The sequence below is a fragment of the Ochotona princeps genome, chromosome 19 (genome assembly GCF_030435755.1).
Source record: "Ochotona princeps isolate mOchPri1 chromosome 19, mOchPri1.hap1, whole genome shotgun sequence".
Classification (NCBI taxonomy): domain Eukaryota; kingdom Metazoa; phylum Chordata; class Mammalia; order Lagomorpha; family Ochotonidae; genus Ochotona; species Ochotona princeps.
In genome coordinates this window covers 1,688,008-1,703,494 of record NC_080850.1, presented here as the reverse complement: position 1 = coordinate 1,703,494, position 15,487 = coordinate 1,688,008, and the positions used below count along the sequence as shown (strand labels likewise).

Below are 15,487 nucleotides of genomic sequence, written 5' to 3'. Positions count from 1 at the left end.
CCATTTAAGCTCAGCAGGGCACAGCACTGATGGCGCAGGTACCAGCCCCACCTTCAAACACCGCTGCTGGGGCTGCCTGGGAGGATCCCATTGCTCGGGAGCCAGGGGCCAGGCTGGGCGAGTGGGCAGCAGGCAGGTGCAGTCAGTCCCAGGTTGCCGAGTCCTTCAGAGGGGGGAGGGCAGGGCCTGCACCTCCTCCAGGCACTCGTCGTACGCTTCCTGGTATTCCTCGTGGGGCTTGACCATGATCACACAGGTGGGGCGCTTGGAACCTGCAGCTGCACCCAGGTCCTACAAGGAAGGAGAGGAGAACTGTCTGGGAGGCGCAGGGAAGGCCACACAAACTACAATCACCAACTGATAATTCACCAGCTTAACCTGGCCTCACAGCTTGTTCCGTTGGGTCTGCTTCATATGTAATCGTTTGGTTGCCATCATTTAAACCCGTAAAATACTCAAGCCACACGGTTCAGCGACACTGGGCCTACATCCTCACAATGCCACTGTGACAGGGCTCCAGGGCAGCGGGAGCTGCTCCCGGCCATCCCCCACTCCCTGTGCCCCGAACAGCCCCCCTGAGCATGAATCCAGAGCAGGGCTAGCATGTTCACGCATGTCTGTTTTCTTTCTGATCGTCCACAGGAGAGGATCCTCCTAAGACAGGAACTGGACTGCAGTCTGCAGTCCCAGAGCTTGGGAACAGTGGCACCAGTGCCATCCATCTCGGCAGCCTGGCTTTCCTCGAGTTCTTCCCACTCCGTGCCGCTGCGGGCCATCCCCTGGGCCCTCTCCCCAAGGCTGTGCCCCTTACCGTCTTCGAGGGGATATACACGTAGGGTAGATTCCGGTCCTCGCACATAACTGGGAGGTGGCAGTATACCTCAATGGGCAGCGTGTCTCCTGCCAAAACCATGATCCTGAAATGAGAACATCCACTGTCATTTCTAGCCTGTGCCCACTCCGTCAGTCAAGTGCCACCTTAACTTCTGGGCTGGGCCGTGGGGCCCCAGAGAGGAGGAAGATGTCTCCCATAGGTTTATATCAGCCTGAGGGGCACAAACTTTATTGTTTCAGGGAGGTGCTATTTCTCAACGAAGTAAATGCCACCAGGTGCTCTGTCTTTGAGATTTATCTGTCTGCTCCTACAGACACTTGGGTGGGAAGCTGAATGCCACCTGTGTGCTACACTGCCCCTGGACGGTCCAGGATGGGGAAAGGAGGTGGCTGACATTCCAAATGGCACCAGCTCCACAGGACTGGATGGCGCTGGGAGTTAGAATGGGGAAGGGAATAAGGCTGGGAAGAGTGGCACAGGACACACCCAAGGCCTTGCTAAAACCTTGGCTGTGTCCCAAGAGTGGCAAGGAGCAACGACAGCCCGCCACGGTCCTCAGCTAGGGTTCCCGGCTAGCAAGGCCATGCGTTTCCCAGCACGGGGTGATTTAAAACACTGCCTTTACTCTTCTGCTTGGCTTTAGCTTCGGTGCTGCTCGGCAGGCCTCTGTCACCAGCCTTTAACTGCTGGTATCTTAACAACAACAAAACACAAGAGGCAGAATTGCAGAGGGGAGACGCAATCTTGCATCCTCTGGTTCACTCCCCAAATGGCTACAAATGCTCAGGCCAGGACGGTGAAGAGCCAGGCGCTTCTTCCACCTGGGTCCAGGGGCCCAAACAATGGAGCACCTTCCGCTACTTTTTGTCAAGTCATCAGTAGGGAACTGGATGGGAAGTGGAGCAGCCAGGACACACTTTTACGGGACTCCAGCCCCACAGGCAGAGGCGCAGCCACATACCTGCTGGCGGCTTACACAGCCTGCTGCTCCTCACCGACTGATGGCAGGGGCCACCCGTGTGCTGTGACTGCTCAACCTCCCAGCCTGTCCCCAGCCTATAGAGCTGGCTGCTAGTTAAGATAGGCTAAATCCAAACCTTTCACACAGACCAGGAAAACAGGCCCTCTGTCTTCTAAGAACATTCTGCCCAAATCTAGAAACCATATACACACCCCCAGCCATCCAACCTGAAAGTCCCCGCAGGTCCACACACTTTCTTATATATAATTCTTAGGGATTTGACAGGCAGAAGGAGAGAGACAGAGATCTAACTGCTGGGCCAGACAGCAGCCTGGAGCCAGGAACTCCATCTGGTCTCCCACATGGGTGACAGGGGTACAAGTACTTGGGCCATCCTCTGCTGCTTTCTTAGGCACATGGCAGAGGACTGGATTAGAAGTACTGGGGCCAGCATTGTGGTACGGGAGTTAAAACCACTGCCTGCGATGCCAGCATCCCATACGGGTGCCAGGTCAAGACCCAGCTGCTCCAACTACTAACGCACAGGGGAGAGCAGCAGAGGATGGCCCAAGTGCATGGGCCCCTGCGCACGTGGGAGACCCAGAAGCAGCTCCTGGGTCCTGATTGGCCCTTCTCTTTCCGTTGCAGCCATCTGGGAAATAAACCAGGATTGGAACGTATTCTCTTCCCCTCCCTCTCGCTGTATCTCACCTTTCAAATTAAAATGTAGGCCTTTATAGATCGAGTGAACCTGGTTCACTCCCCCAGAGGCGTGCAAGGGCTGGGGCCAGATGCAGTGCAGGTTTCCAGGCTGGTAAGCACCCAATGACAAGCCACCCAGGCTGCCTCCCTGGGTCAGCGCTAGCAGGATGCTGGTACTGGAATCCAACCTTGGTGGGATGACTGGGGTGTACGAGCGTTAACCCTAGGCCTGTCCCCAAACTTTAAGGTCACTTTGGGGCTTTCAGCCTCCATGGCCTCCTACCTCTCTGCACAAAAACCAAGTTACAGCTTATAACACTGCAGAGAAGGCTGCGCTTCTGTCCTGCCCCGGGGCCCACTTTCTTGTGCAGAACCTCCTAGAACAGCTCAGAAAGCCCTGTGCCCCCAGGCGAGCAGCACCCCTGACGTTTAGCCACCCCCAACTCCTACCGACATGGATCCCTCGAGCACCCAGCGTGCCGGACACAGGGCGGTGTGCTCACGGGGGATTACGGCTGGCCGGGCCTGCATGGGCGACTCTGCCGGACCCCGGTCCCCTGCCTGTCTCCCACGGCTGCTGGCCGACCTCGTGTGGGGGGACCCCATCAGCGCCACCACGTCCTCGCCCACGGGGTCCGCTGGGCGACAAGGCCAACTCCGCCTCCGGCAGTTTCTTACCCCTTCTCGCCTTTGTTGACAAACTTCTGCACCTCCTTCACCCCGCGCCGGATCTGCTTCTGCTTCACGGCTGCAACAACAGCAGGCTGAGCGCGGTGGCCGCGGAGCCCCGGTAGCCCCCCGGTAGCCCTGGCCCGCCTGGCAGCCCCCGCAGCCCCCGGTAGCCCTGGCCCGCCTGGCAGCCCCCGCAGCCCCCGGTCAGGACCAGCCCACCTGGCAGCCCCCCGTCAGACCCCCGGCCCGCCCGGCCCCAGCCCCACCTTTCTTGATGCACTTGTACAGCTTCCGCGTGAGGCGGCGGGAAGCCAGGGGCTGCGCGATGGGGTTCAGGTTGACCAGCAGCTCCTGGTACGTGCGCTCGCCGCAGCACGCCTCGCCCTGGGCCTCCGGCCCGTCCGCATCGGCCTTTATTTTGGTCATGGCTGCAGCGGCAGCAGCACGCTCCTCCGGCGGCGAGCCCGCGTGGCCGTCCGCTTCCGGAGCCGGTTCCGCGAGTCGCCCCGCCCAGCGACAAGCCAATCAGGGAGCGAGGTGTCCGACTCAGCCCAATCGCTGGCGGGTTAGCTCTTGATAGACGCATCGGAGGGGCGGGGCCTCGCGCTCAGCCTCGCCGGGGGTGGGGGCTGGGAGGAGCCTGGTCCACCGGGCCGGGCGGGGTGCGGCGCGCGTTCGAGAAGGGCTGATCCGCGGGATTCCAGCCCGCCCTGACATCTCCTCCCCGAGGCGGCGGGCCTGGGCCGAGGGCGCAGCTGCTGGAGGTTCAAGGCAAGCCCCACGTGTTTAAAATTAGGTCTGCTCCCTCCTAGTCCCTAAAGCTTTGCCATCTCTTTCCTGGACGGCGCTGCGCGGCCATTCCCTGATGACCCCTTTCCGTGGCATAGCCCGAGGCTCGCCCCTTCTGCTCCCGCGGGGCTCTGCTCGCTGTGACAGGTTTTTCCTCGTGACTAGAGCCTCTCCCGCCTCAGGCCAATTTCCCCAAACCCTCCTTCTTTTCCTCCTAGTCCTTAGCCCTGCTCGCAGGGCGCACAGGAAGCCCGCCGGAGCTGGACCGGGCTTGGGCGCGACCTGAAAGGCCTCTGGGGTGTCCAGGTGGGGGGGAGGAGTGCTGGGGGCTGCGCAGTGAGGAGGGGCGGCCTAGGAGCTGAGCAGGGCTGGATTCCGGGCCATCTGGATGTCAACGATCTCTTGTGTTGCTTTGGAATGCTGCATGGTTATTAATTTGATAATTACTACAAACAAGTTCTTTTCATTATATAGTAAAAGGCCTGTGCTTTGTAGTAGACCAGCAGATGTGTGGAAATTAAGAAGTTCAATGGCTGAGGGAGCACAGGTCAGTTCAAATAACGAAAATGGACTTTTACAAAAATGATTAGTTTGGGGCCTGGCACAGTAGCCTAGCGACTAAAGTCCTCGCCTTGCACACACCAGGATCCCATATGGGCGCCGGTTCTAATCCCAGCAGCCCTGCTTCCCAACCAGCTCCCTGCTTGTGGCCTGGGAAAGCGGTTGAGGGCCTGCACTCGCATGGGAGACCGGGAAACTCCTGGCTCCTGTCTTCAGATCCGCTCAGTTCCAGCCGTTGTGGTCACTTGGGGAGTGAATCATCAGACAGAAGATCTTCCTCTCTGTCTCTCCTCCTCTTTGTATATCTGACTTCCCACTAAAAAGAAACAAATCTTTAAAAAAAAAAAGAGAGAGATTAGTTTGAAAACTTTATAGCAAGCTTACTTCCCGCCATTGGTTTCCTCCCCAAAGGACCCTAAGGAGCCGGGGAACTCCATGTGGGTCTCCCTTGGAACAGACGCCCAAGTACTGGGCCATCATCTACTACCTCCCAAGGAGCATTAGCAGAGAATTGGGTGAGAGCTGCGACCACTGGGACTTGGACCAGGGCTCATAGGAGTCGCTGGCGTCACAGGTGGCAGCTTAACCCGTAGTGCCACAGTGCTGCCCCCCTCCCCATAGATAGAATTATAATTCCTTATGAAGGATTAAAAAACAAAACAAAACCAAAAAAAAAAGATGTATGTACCTCTACTCTGAAATCAAAGCTGGGGGCCCGGCGGCGTGGCCTAGCGGCTGAAGTCCTTACCTTGAAATCCCCCGGGAGCCCATATGGGCGCCGGTTCTAATCCCAGCAGCTCCATTTCCCATCCAGCTCCCTGCCTGTGGCCTGGGGAAGCAGTCGAGAACAGCCCAATGCATTGGGACCCTGCACCCGCGTGGGAGACCTGGAAGAGGTTCCTGGTTCCCGGCTTCGGATCGGCACGCACCGGCCCGTTGCGGCTCACTTGGGGAGTGAATCATCGAACGGAAGATCTTCCTCTCTGTCTCTCCTCCTCTGTATATATCTGACTTTGTAATAAAATAAATAAATCTTTAAAAAAAAAATCAAAGCTGGATTCTCAATGAAACTGTTAAATACATCTTGACCAATAGGATGCTAGACTTTCCGCCATTGTCTATACCTACAACGTCAGGATATACTTGAATAGCAGAAAGATGGACTTACAACTGTTTTTGAAGAACTACGCTATTGTAATAATATAAGGAAAATCAGTGGGGGAAGGGACATTAGGAGGGGAGGGGAAATCCCTGAGCCTATGGAACTATCATAAAAAAAGAAATCAACTATCCTAACCCAATAATGACAGCAAATGTTTGGGCAAATGGAGATTCTAAGGTGTATTATGTCAAACAATGGACATTGAAACAGTGTTCACTCATGCTTGGGTCAGTGGGATCAGCAACATTTCAGAACTCTTGAAACCGCCTGGGCAGAATCCTGTGAGCATACACTGTATCCGGACTCTGGGTCAGTATTGGTGGTCGTTCCCCATCCCCAGCTACTGCAGCAGTTGGAAGACTGGGTGTAGCTTCTCTCCTAGTCTCTCCCCTCTTCCCCAGATGCAGGAAAAAGAAATGGAAAACTTGGAAACAATGCTCACGCCCACTTTTCCCTGACCCTCAGTCCTTCCCAACCAATCAACTATGTAAACATCATCTAAAATAAAAAATTTAAAAGAAAATAAATAAATTAATTTTAAAAAATAGACTGTTTAAAGAAAGTATTTTTTTTTAAAGATTTATTCATTTTATTACAGCCAGATATACACAGAGGAGGAGAGACAGAGAGGAAGATCTTCCGTCCGATGATTCACTCCCCAAGTGAGCCGCAACGGGCCGGTGTGCGCCGATCCGATGCAGGGAACCTGGAACCTCTGGAACCTCTTCAGGGGTCTCCCACATGGGTGCAGGGTCCCAATGCATTGGGCCGTCCTCTCCTGCTTTCCCAGGCCACAAGCAGGGAGCTGGATGGGAAGTGGAGCTGCCGGGACTAGAACCGGTGCCCATATGGGCTCCCGGGGCTTTCAAGGCGAGGACTTTTAGCTGCCGGGCCCGAAAGTATTTGTTTTTATCTACTTTAATTTGCTGGTTCACTCCCAAATGGCTGCAACAGCTAGCCCGAGGCCAGGAATCCAAAACTGTGTGTCTCCTATGTGAGTGCAGGGACCCAGGACCTTGAATCTTCCCTCCTGCCTTCCAGGGTGTTCATTACTAAGAAGCAGTGTAGGTATGCAGAGGGGCAGGGGCTCATCCTGTGTGCTGCCAGGACACCATCCCTGTGGTCTACGATTGGAGCCAGCATTGTGGCATAGCAAATAAAGCCATTGCCTGCAATGCTGGCATCTCATATGGGCACTGGTTCATGTCCCAGCTGCTCCAGTCTGACCCATCACCCTGGAGGGGCTTGCAGTAACCCAGGACCTGACACTGGCGCAGAAGCCCGAGGGCTTGGGCCATCTGCTGCTGCTTTCCCAGGTGTGTGAGCAGGGAGCCAGGTGAGGCAGCTGGGACTCCCACCAGTGCTCACACGGCATGCTGCTGTCATTGCAGGCGGCAGATCTGTGTCACAGTGCTGCTTCCCGCCCCCAGAGTAGCATCTGAACAGTGGCAGACGCCTGATCCTCCTGCACGCCTTCTGGTTCTGGGGTCATCCCCTGCAGCTCTCCCCACCCCATTTCCTGTTACCCTCTTCCATCGGCTTCCCTGGCTTCCTCATGGTGTCTAAACTCGGGCTGCTTTTCTCTGTGGGTGATGCTCCCTCCCACTTTCCTTGTTGTTTTGGTAACGGTCGGGGTCCCTGGTGTGTGGGGCTGGAGCTGCCCTCTCCACTGCGCCGCACTGCCTGCCAACATTCCTGAGCCGGCTCTCTGTCGCTGCGTTTTCTGTTCTTGGGACCAGCAAAGATGTTTTCCCAGGCTTCTTGGAATCAACAGTGGGGTTCCTTCCAGTCACAGGAACTTCCAGAACTTGCTCTGCTTCTTCCACAGCCAGTCCCCAGCAGCGGCAGCACCCTGTGCCCCTGGCTGTGGTTTGTGGGGCTTGTCGGGGCGGGGTTGGAGTTGGCATGGCAGCCTTGGCGAGGAGGCTGGGCGGCTGGAGTTTGTGCTTCAGGATTGGTGCAGAGGGACAGCTGAGGTTTGGGCCTGCGCTGTGCTGTGTTGGACCTCCCTTTCATCCTAAGAGATTTCCCGAGTCCCCCTTGGCTGCCTGCTGCGCTTTGACTGTGTCCCTGAAGTTCACGTGTTTGGTGGCCTCATCCCTAGTGGGATGATGTGGGGAGGTGGGCCTGATAAAAGCCTGCTATGAATGCAGGAGTGGGCTGGTTTCTGTGGGAGTGGGTTGGTTAATGCAGGAATGGGTAAACGTAGAAGTGGGTTGGTTAATGTGGGAGAGTGCTAATTAGTGTGGGAGTGGGCAGGTTAATATGGAAAGGGGCTGGTTAACGTAGGTATTTGTTGTTAGAAAAGGAAGTTCTGAGCCTGGCACGGTAGACTGGTGGCTGAAGTCCTTGCCTTGCATATGCCGGGGTGTAATATGGGTGCCAGTTCATGTTCCAGCTGCTCCACTTCCCATCCAGCTCCCTGCTTGTGGCCTGGGAAAGCAGTGGGGGACGGCCCAAAGCCTTGGGACCCTGGACCCACGTGGGAGACCCAGAGGAGGCTCCTGGCTTCAGATCAACTTAGCTCTGGCTGTCGCAGCCACTTGGGAAGTGAACCAGTAGATGAAAGATCTTTCTCTCTGTAACTCCTTCTCTCTGCCAATCTGATTTTCCAGTGAAAAATAAAGAAATCTTGAACAGAAAGAAAGAAAGAAAGAAAGAAAGAAAGAAAGAAGTTCAGTTCTGTTTCCTCTCATTTTCATTCTGTCGTGAGACGGCGCAGCACAGAGGCCTGCTGGAAGCTGGCGCTGTGTTCTTCGGCTTCTCAGCTTTCAGAACCATGAGTCGGATACTTCCATGCTCATCGTCAATTAATTGTCTCGGGGCTGTGGCCCATGACCCCCTAGCATGCCTGTGCCTATTGGGGCTCCGGTCTGAGAGAGGGCAGGGGTCAGCACTGCAAGTTCACGGACATGGAGCCTGGGAAAGCTGCTCCCACGGAGATGCAAGAGGAAGGTAGCAGGTGGCGGATCCAGCGGGGCTGGCTGCCTCGGGTGCCTAGCACAGCTGTCCCACAGCACTGAAAGCTCCTGGAGTGTAACAGAGCCCCATGGGATCCTGGTCAGAGCTCAGAGAACATTCGAACAAATGCAACTGGTGGAGATGTGTTTGTCTCCAGAGGCCGCGAGCCAACATACCTGGCTGGTGTGTTAGAAGCTCATCTGGGGAGACAAGGGTATGTGATGTGTCTGGGGAAAGGGACCGTGACAAGGACAGTGAGACACAGGAGAGCTATGGAAGTGGCCCCCTGTCCACAGTGGCGGCTCTCAGGGTGAGTGACAGAGGGGACGTGACAGGAGTTTGGGATGTGGGTTAAGGTGGGGTGGGAAGCATTTCCGAAAGCCTGGGGTGTGGAGCGACACTGACCCTGGAAGCAGGTGAACGCAGCTGGCCTTCCCTAGGGAAGCGCCCGGGCGGCCCAGCAGAGCCCTTTCTCAGAGCATCTGAGGATCCAGTGTCTCTGCCGGCTGTGATGGTGGAGGGGCCCAGGCCCAAGAACCGAAGAGCAGCTGCAGAGCTGAGCGTGATCCCCAGGGAACCAAATCCGCTCCTACCAGGCAGGAACACGCAGGAAGCACTGGACAGCAGGACCCGACCCGGGCTTGGGCCTGGAAAGGTCTGGCAGCAGGGAGTGAAGCTGTGTGCTGGGCTTCTGACCACCACACTCATAAGAGCTAGTGTACTGGGACCATTTTCTTATTTTTTTAAAAAATATTTATTTATTTTTATTGGAAAGTCAGATATACAGAGAGGAGGAGAGACAGAGAGGAAGATCTTCCATCCAATGATTCACTCCCCAAGTGATCACAACAGCCAGAGCTGAGCTGATCCGAAGCCAGGAGCCAGGTATCTCTTCCAGGTCTCCCACGCGGGTGCAGGGTCCCAAGGCTTTGGGCCGTCCTCGACTGCTTTCCCAGGCCACAAGCAGGGAGCTGGATGGGAAGCAGAGCTGCTGGGATTAGAACTGGTGCCCATATGGGATCCTGGCACATTCAAGGCGAGGACTTTAGCCACTATGCTATCGCACCGGGCCCGACTGGTACCATTTTCAGCAACAATGGAACACTACGTCTCTGGGTTGCCAGATGCACCTGCTGAATTGAGAGCAGGTCAGACTGGCAGAACCATAGGACTCCAGTGGACTTGTAGTAGATCATCCTAATCCCTGCTTATCTGGCAGCAGGCAGATGGAATGCCTGTTCAATAAGTGCGGGTCAGTATGGAATTGGGGGAAAGGCAGTTTGAAGACCTGGGAGTCACTGTGGGAAGGACTCTGCCTTCTGAGGTGCCCTCACCTTGGAATCAAATTCCAGAAGGGGCTGTGGGGCCCAGAGAGCAAGTGGCAGCTATGCTGCGGAGCTCCCGTGCTGGCAGAGCTGTGTCCGCAGAGTGGTCACAGCCCAGCCCATGCTGCCTCTGCTCGCGTACCCCACCCTGTGGAGTAGTGTGGAATTACCAGCAGTTCCTGGCAGCTGGCTGTGGCTTCTGCGGTTCTGCTTGTGTTTAGCCTCTTTATTATTATTATTTTTTAAAGATTGATTTTTTTCTTATTGGAAAGACAGATCTACAGAGAGAGAAGGATATACAAACAGAAAGAATTCCATCAGTTGGCTCACTCCCCAAGTGGCTGAGCTGGTCCAAAGCCAGGAGCCAGGAGCCCCTTCAGGGGTCTCCCACATGGGTGCAGGGTCCCAAGGCTTTGGGCCGTCCTCCACTGCTTTCCCAGGTCACAAGCAGGGAGCTGGATGGGAGGTGGAGCTGCCGGATTAGAACCGGCGCCCATATGGGATCCTGGGTGTGCTAAGCGAGGTCCAGTCACTGACCCACTGTGCTGGGTCCTGTGTGTATCCTCTTATCCAGGGTTTCACACTGCAATTTCAGTTTACTTCAGTCTGCTGTGGGCCAAAATATGATATGGAAAATTCCAGAAATGAGCAATTTATCAGTTTTATGTAGCTCATATCACTGCGCATGTTCTATTTTGTGATTGTTGTTTCTCTCTCACTGGTGCCTCAGCCACTCTATATACAGCATCCCCAACAGATTCTGAACAGTCTTTGGTCCTGAGTCTGTGACATGAGGACAGATCCACCAAGCCCTGAGAGTCTCCTGTGCCGTCCAGTACAGCGGGGCCCTTGCCTCGGCCTTGAACGTGAGAACTGGGAGCGTCTTTAGGGCCCATCTGCTGACCCTGCTATTACAGAGCAGCGTGATGAGGTTTGGAGGGGCAAAGATTTGTCCCAAGGGCCAGCAGATCAGGGAGAGAGAGAGAGAGAAAGAGAGAGCCCAGACCCTGCCTGCCCTTGCAGGTCCTTACCCCTGCCTGTGTTCACTGCCCTTGGCTGGAGGCAAGGGATGAGGGGTGGCCGGGAGCCATGATCCTCCCCTTCCTGGCCCGTGTCCTCCGTGGAGCAGGAACCAGGCTCTGCCTGGCCCTGCGAGAGGCCTGCTACACGTCTCCAGAGGGAACAAGAGACGTGTAGGCCCAGGTGGAGGCTTGGGGGAAGGCAGCTGGACTGAGGGTGCTTGAGACTTTTTAGGGAAAGATCATGTGCACCAGAGTCCATTTGATTAAACTTAAGATATATGTATTTATTTTCATTTCACTGAAAGCACAAAGAGGTAGGGGCCGGTGTTGTGGCATATCGGGTTAAGTCGCCACCTGTGACACCAGCATCCAGAATTGTGTCCGAGATGTTCCACTTCCAATCCAGCGCCCTGCTTAACGCTCCTGTTACAGCAGCAGAAGATGACCCAAGTGCATGGGCCCCTGCTACCCATGCGGGAGACCTGGAAGAAGCTCCTGGCTCCTAGCTTCACCCTGGCCCAGTTCTGGCCTTTGTAGCCATCTGGGACGTGAGACGGCACATGGAAGACCTCCCGCTTTCTATGGAACTCTGACTTTCACATAAACTTATCTACAAAAGGCAAAGAGACAGAAACATTGGCAGAGACAGAATGATCTTGCATTTGCTGCTTCACTCACCGGATGTCTGCAACAGCTGGGCTGGAGCGGGCTGATGCCAGTCGGGGTCTCCCATCTGGCTGGCAGGAACCCCAAGCCCTTGTATTCTCTGCTGCCTTGCCAGGGCTTGAATCACAAGTGGAGCCAGGACCCCATCCAAGCACGCCAAGATGGGGTGTGGGCACCCCAAGAAGCATCCTCACCCCTGCACCGGTATCCTCACCCCTGCACCCGTATCCTCTGCAAAGCCTTTTCCACCAAGTCTGCTGCTTTAGGTCAAAGCTCCACAGATGCTTTCTGTGAGTAAATACTTCAAGACAGTAGATGTTGTAGGCTCTGTGCCGGGTATTTGGCTCAGCTCTTAGAGCAAGCACTGCCATGGGCCTCAGGCAGCTGGCTTGGGCTCCAGGCCAGAGCTCGCTGACCTCTGATTTGGATGGCGGTGGTGATGGCGTGCCCTCATCTCCACCTTGCCGTCGCCTGCTTTACACGGCTTTGGAGATTAACTGGCATTGGCGTGCAACACAGAGCCCAGGAGAGAAAGAAGTCAAAATATATGCCGTTATTAAAAATATTCATTTATGTATTTATGTATTTGAGAGGGCTAAGAAAGAGAGGGAGAAGTGAGGAAAGGGGAGTTTGTGAGTATGCATCTCTTGGTTCATTCTTCAGTCGGCTGCGAGGACCAGAGTTCACCTGCCCCCAAGCCAACAGCTGGAGCTTGCTTAGAAGTGGAGCGCTGCGGACACAAACCAGCACCCATATGAGATTCTGGCATCTCAGTTGGCAACAACTGCCTGCTACACCATGCTACAGGCTTGTTCATTTGCCTTTTAAATAAGGAGAAACAGCATCTTTTTTAAAAAAATCAAGATTTTAAAAAAATTTTATTTTTAATTGAAAAGTCCAAACTATAGAGAAAAGAGAAAACAGAGAAAGATCTTCCATCTGCTGTTTTACTCACCAAGTGGCCACAGTCGACAGAGCCAAGCCAATCGAAAGCCAGGAGCCTCTTCCTGTCCACTATGTGGGTGCAGGGACCCAAGGCTTTGGGCCATCCTCGACTGCTTTCCCAGGCCACAAGCAGGGAGCTGGATGGGAAGCGGGGCTGCTGGGATTAGAACCGGCACCCATATGTGATCCCAGCGTGTTCAAGGCAAGGACTTCAACCACTACTCTATTGCTCTGGGCCCAATTTATTTATTTTTATTGGAAAAGTCAGATATACAGAGAGGAGGAGAGACAAAGAGGAAGATCTTCCATCCGATGATTCACTCCCCAAGTGAGCCGCAACAGCCAGTACTGCGCCAATCCAGGAGCCAGGAACTTCCTCCAGGTCTCCCACGCGGGTGCAGGATCCCAAGGCTTTGGGTAGTCCTTGATTGCTTTCCCGGGCCACAAGCAGGGAGCTGGATGGGAAATGGAGCTGCCGAGATTAGAACCGGCATCCATATGGGATCCTGGCACATTCAAGGCGAGGACTTTAGCCACTAGGCCACTGTGCTGGGCCCATATTGGCATTTTTCTTAGGATAACAATAAATCAATTAGTCAAATGTCTAGAGCAGGTCTGACCTATTCATGATACATTCTTCATGACATATTAATGATGTCGCCTATCATTCCTCTTACTGGTTCAGGGGGCAGAATCCATAGGAGACTTTTGGACTTGCCTCTGTAGAATGGAACTGTAGCCCCTGCCGGTTTATGTGCAGAGCTGGGGGGTGTGAGCGGCTGAACCAGGGTGGACCACACAACACACCTGACACTTGTAAGAGCTGGAGCTGGGAGTAGACCTGACAGGGCCAGGCTTCAGCGTCTCCAGCCCATGCAGAGGCTTAGACTGAGGGCAGATCAGGCCAAGCCCCCATGGAATATGTGAGATCCAGGGCTAGGAGCAAGTTGGTAGGGTAACTCCCCTACTAGGCTGCAGCTCCCACTGGGGCTGGAGGCAGGCCAGGAAGGCAAGACTGCAGCACTTGACAGCTGGCATGTACAAAAGCCAAGACAGGATGTGGGCCATGCCTGGCTTGGCTAGGCTGTAATACCCACTAGTGAGAGCTGAGACTGTCGGCGGACCCTGCCAGGTTGCGTTTAATCACCTGCCAGCATGTGTAATACTTGGGCTGGGAACAGGCCAGGTAGAGGAATGTGGGACTTCTCTGCCGCACCACAGCTCTCCCTGGTGAGCATGAGAGCTGTTGCCGGAGTCTGCAGCATCCATGGACATACATGTGAGCCAGGTCTAGGGACAGGCCAGGCCAGGCAGGGTCAGTCTACAGCACACACTGGCACAAGTGAGAGTCAGGACTGGGTACAGGCCAAGCAAGTTGGACTGCAACACGCACCCGTTCACATGATGGCTGGGGGTGGGCCAGGCTGGGCTAGGCTACTCTACTTACTGACAAGAAGCGGGACTGCAGGTGGGCTGGGCTGAGCCAGACTATATCACCTGCTGGCAAATGCATTAACTGGCAAGCACAAGACTCAGGGCTGGGAGTCTTCAGGGATTATCTTGTTGGGCTGCTACTTCCACTATGAGCAGGAGAGCTGGGGCTGGGAGCAGGCTGGTCTGGGCGCAGGGCAGGCTGGGCCAGGCTACAACAGATGCTGACACGTGTAAATATCGGGTCTGGGAGCAGACCTGGTGGGGGTATTTGGATTTTGCCCCGACCAGGCCACAGCATCTTTGTTATGCGTGAGGACCAAGTCTGTTGTGAACTGGCTGGGCTGGACCACAGTATCAGTCAGGTGAGATACGAGGCTGGAGGCAGAACTGACCAAGCTGCATCCACTAGTACATGCGGTGCCTGGTATGCGTGGCAGACCACACCTGACCCTTCATGGCTGGTGTACATAAGATCAAATCTGAGATCACCCAGGCATGGTTTTCTGGGGGACTATTGGACTGGATCCCTGGACTCAGGATCAACTCTGACAGCAGGTGAAGTCATGAGATGTGTGGTCCAACCTTGGAGTGCATGTATGAGGACTGGTCATCTTCAGTTGCTGATGTCTGTGCAGTGCACAGCATGGTCAGATGTACACGGCAGTCATGACGGCCAGCTCAGCTAGGCCAGCAGGGGACATCACCTGCCACATCACCTGCCTCGTCAGAGGATGAAAGCAGAACAGGTTGAACAATTCCCCTGACTAAGCTTTGCAGCATGTTCCTGGGGCTGTGGAAGCACTAAGGTGGGCTTGGTCAGTCAGTAGGCCTGGAAAGATGTTCTCAGCCGTGGAGCAATGAAATAGACCACCTCTCAGGGCTGTCAAAACCACTCAAGTGACACCCTCGGAACACTCTTCTCCACATTGGAGTCTCTAGGACATCATCAAATGATCATCCCCCATTCCCAGGTTCTGATGTAGTTTGACAGCCAGGGGTGGCTCCCGCCCCTTCCTCCTCTGCAGACACAGGAGAAAAAAAAATACTGAAATGTGTCCCACCCACCTTCGTCCACACCTGACTCTACCTACCCTGACCAGAGGCCCACATGGGCTTGCATTGCTTTCAATTATGTAAACAACATTTAAAATAGAATTTAAAAATAAAAAAGAAGAAGCTCCAGGCTCCTGGCTTCAGCCTGGTCCGGCCCCGGCATTGTGGGCATTTGGAAGTGAAGCAGGAAGTTAGAAGATCTTCCTATGTGTCTTTCCATCTCTGTCTGTAATTCTGCCTTTCAGATAAGTGAATCTTTGAGGGAAAGAATCAGGCAAGAGAACTAAGCAGGGTCCATAAGGATTTGAGAGGGCCTCCATATTTATGCTTTCTCAGGGTTTTTATCTCCTTAGCCATATCATGCTGAAGATGTCACCCTTGTCTGCACAACCAAGGATT

General features: G+C 54.6%; 1 protein-coding gene across 1 annotated transcript; it reads right to left on the bottom strand.

Moving 5' to 3' along the window:
* Window positions 1–126: 126 nt before the first annotated feature.
* Window positions 127–3,664, bottom strand: NHP2 (NHP2 ribonucleoprotein). The gene is made up of 4 exons (XM_004587360.2): window positions 3,437–3,664; window positions 3,177–3,246; window positions 812–917; window positions 127–291 (listed from the first exon to the last, which is right to left on the bottom strand). Exons 1-4 carry the CDS (start codon window positions 3,594–3,596, stop codon window positions 166–168), a joined length of 462 nt encoding a protein of 153 aa, XP_004587417.2. The 5' UTR covers window positions 3,597–3,664; the 3' UTR covers window positions 127–165.
* Between the last annotated feature and the right edge of the window lie 11,823 nt (window positions 3,665–15,487).

Excerpts from the sequence above, each read along its gene's own strand:
- NHP2 (XM_004587360.2), bottom strand. The coding sequence starts at position 3,596 with ATGACCAAAATAAAGGCCGATGCGGACGGGCCGGAGGCCCAGGGCGAG. Across the intron at positions 918-3,176 it reads GTCAACAAAGGCGAGAAGGG|GATCATGGTTTTGGCAGGAG; the intron begins GTAAGAAACTGC and ends TTCTCATTTCAG. Across the intron at positions 292-811 it reads TGTATATCCCCTCGAAGACG|GACCTGGGTGCAGCTGCAGG; the intron begins GTAAGGGGCACA and ends CCTTCCTTGTAG.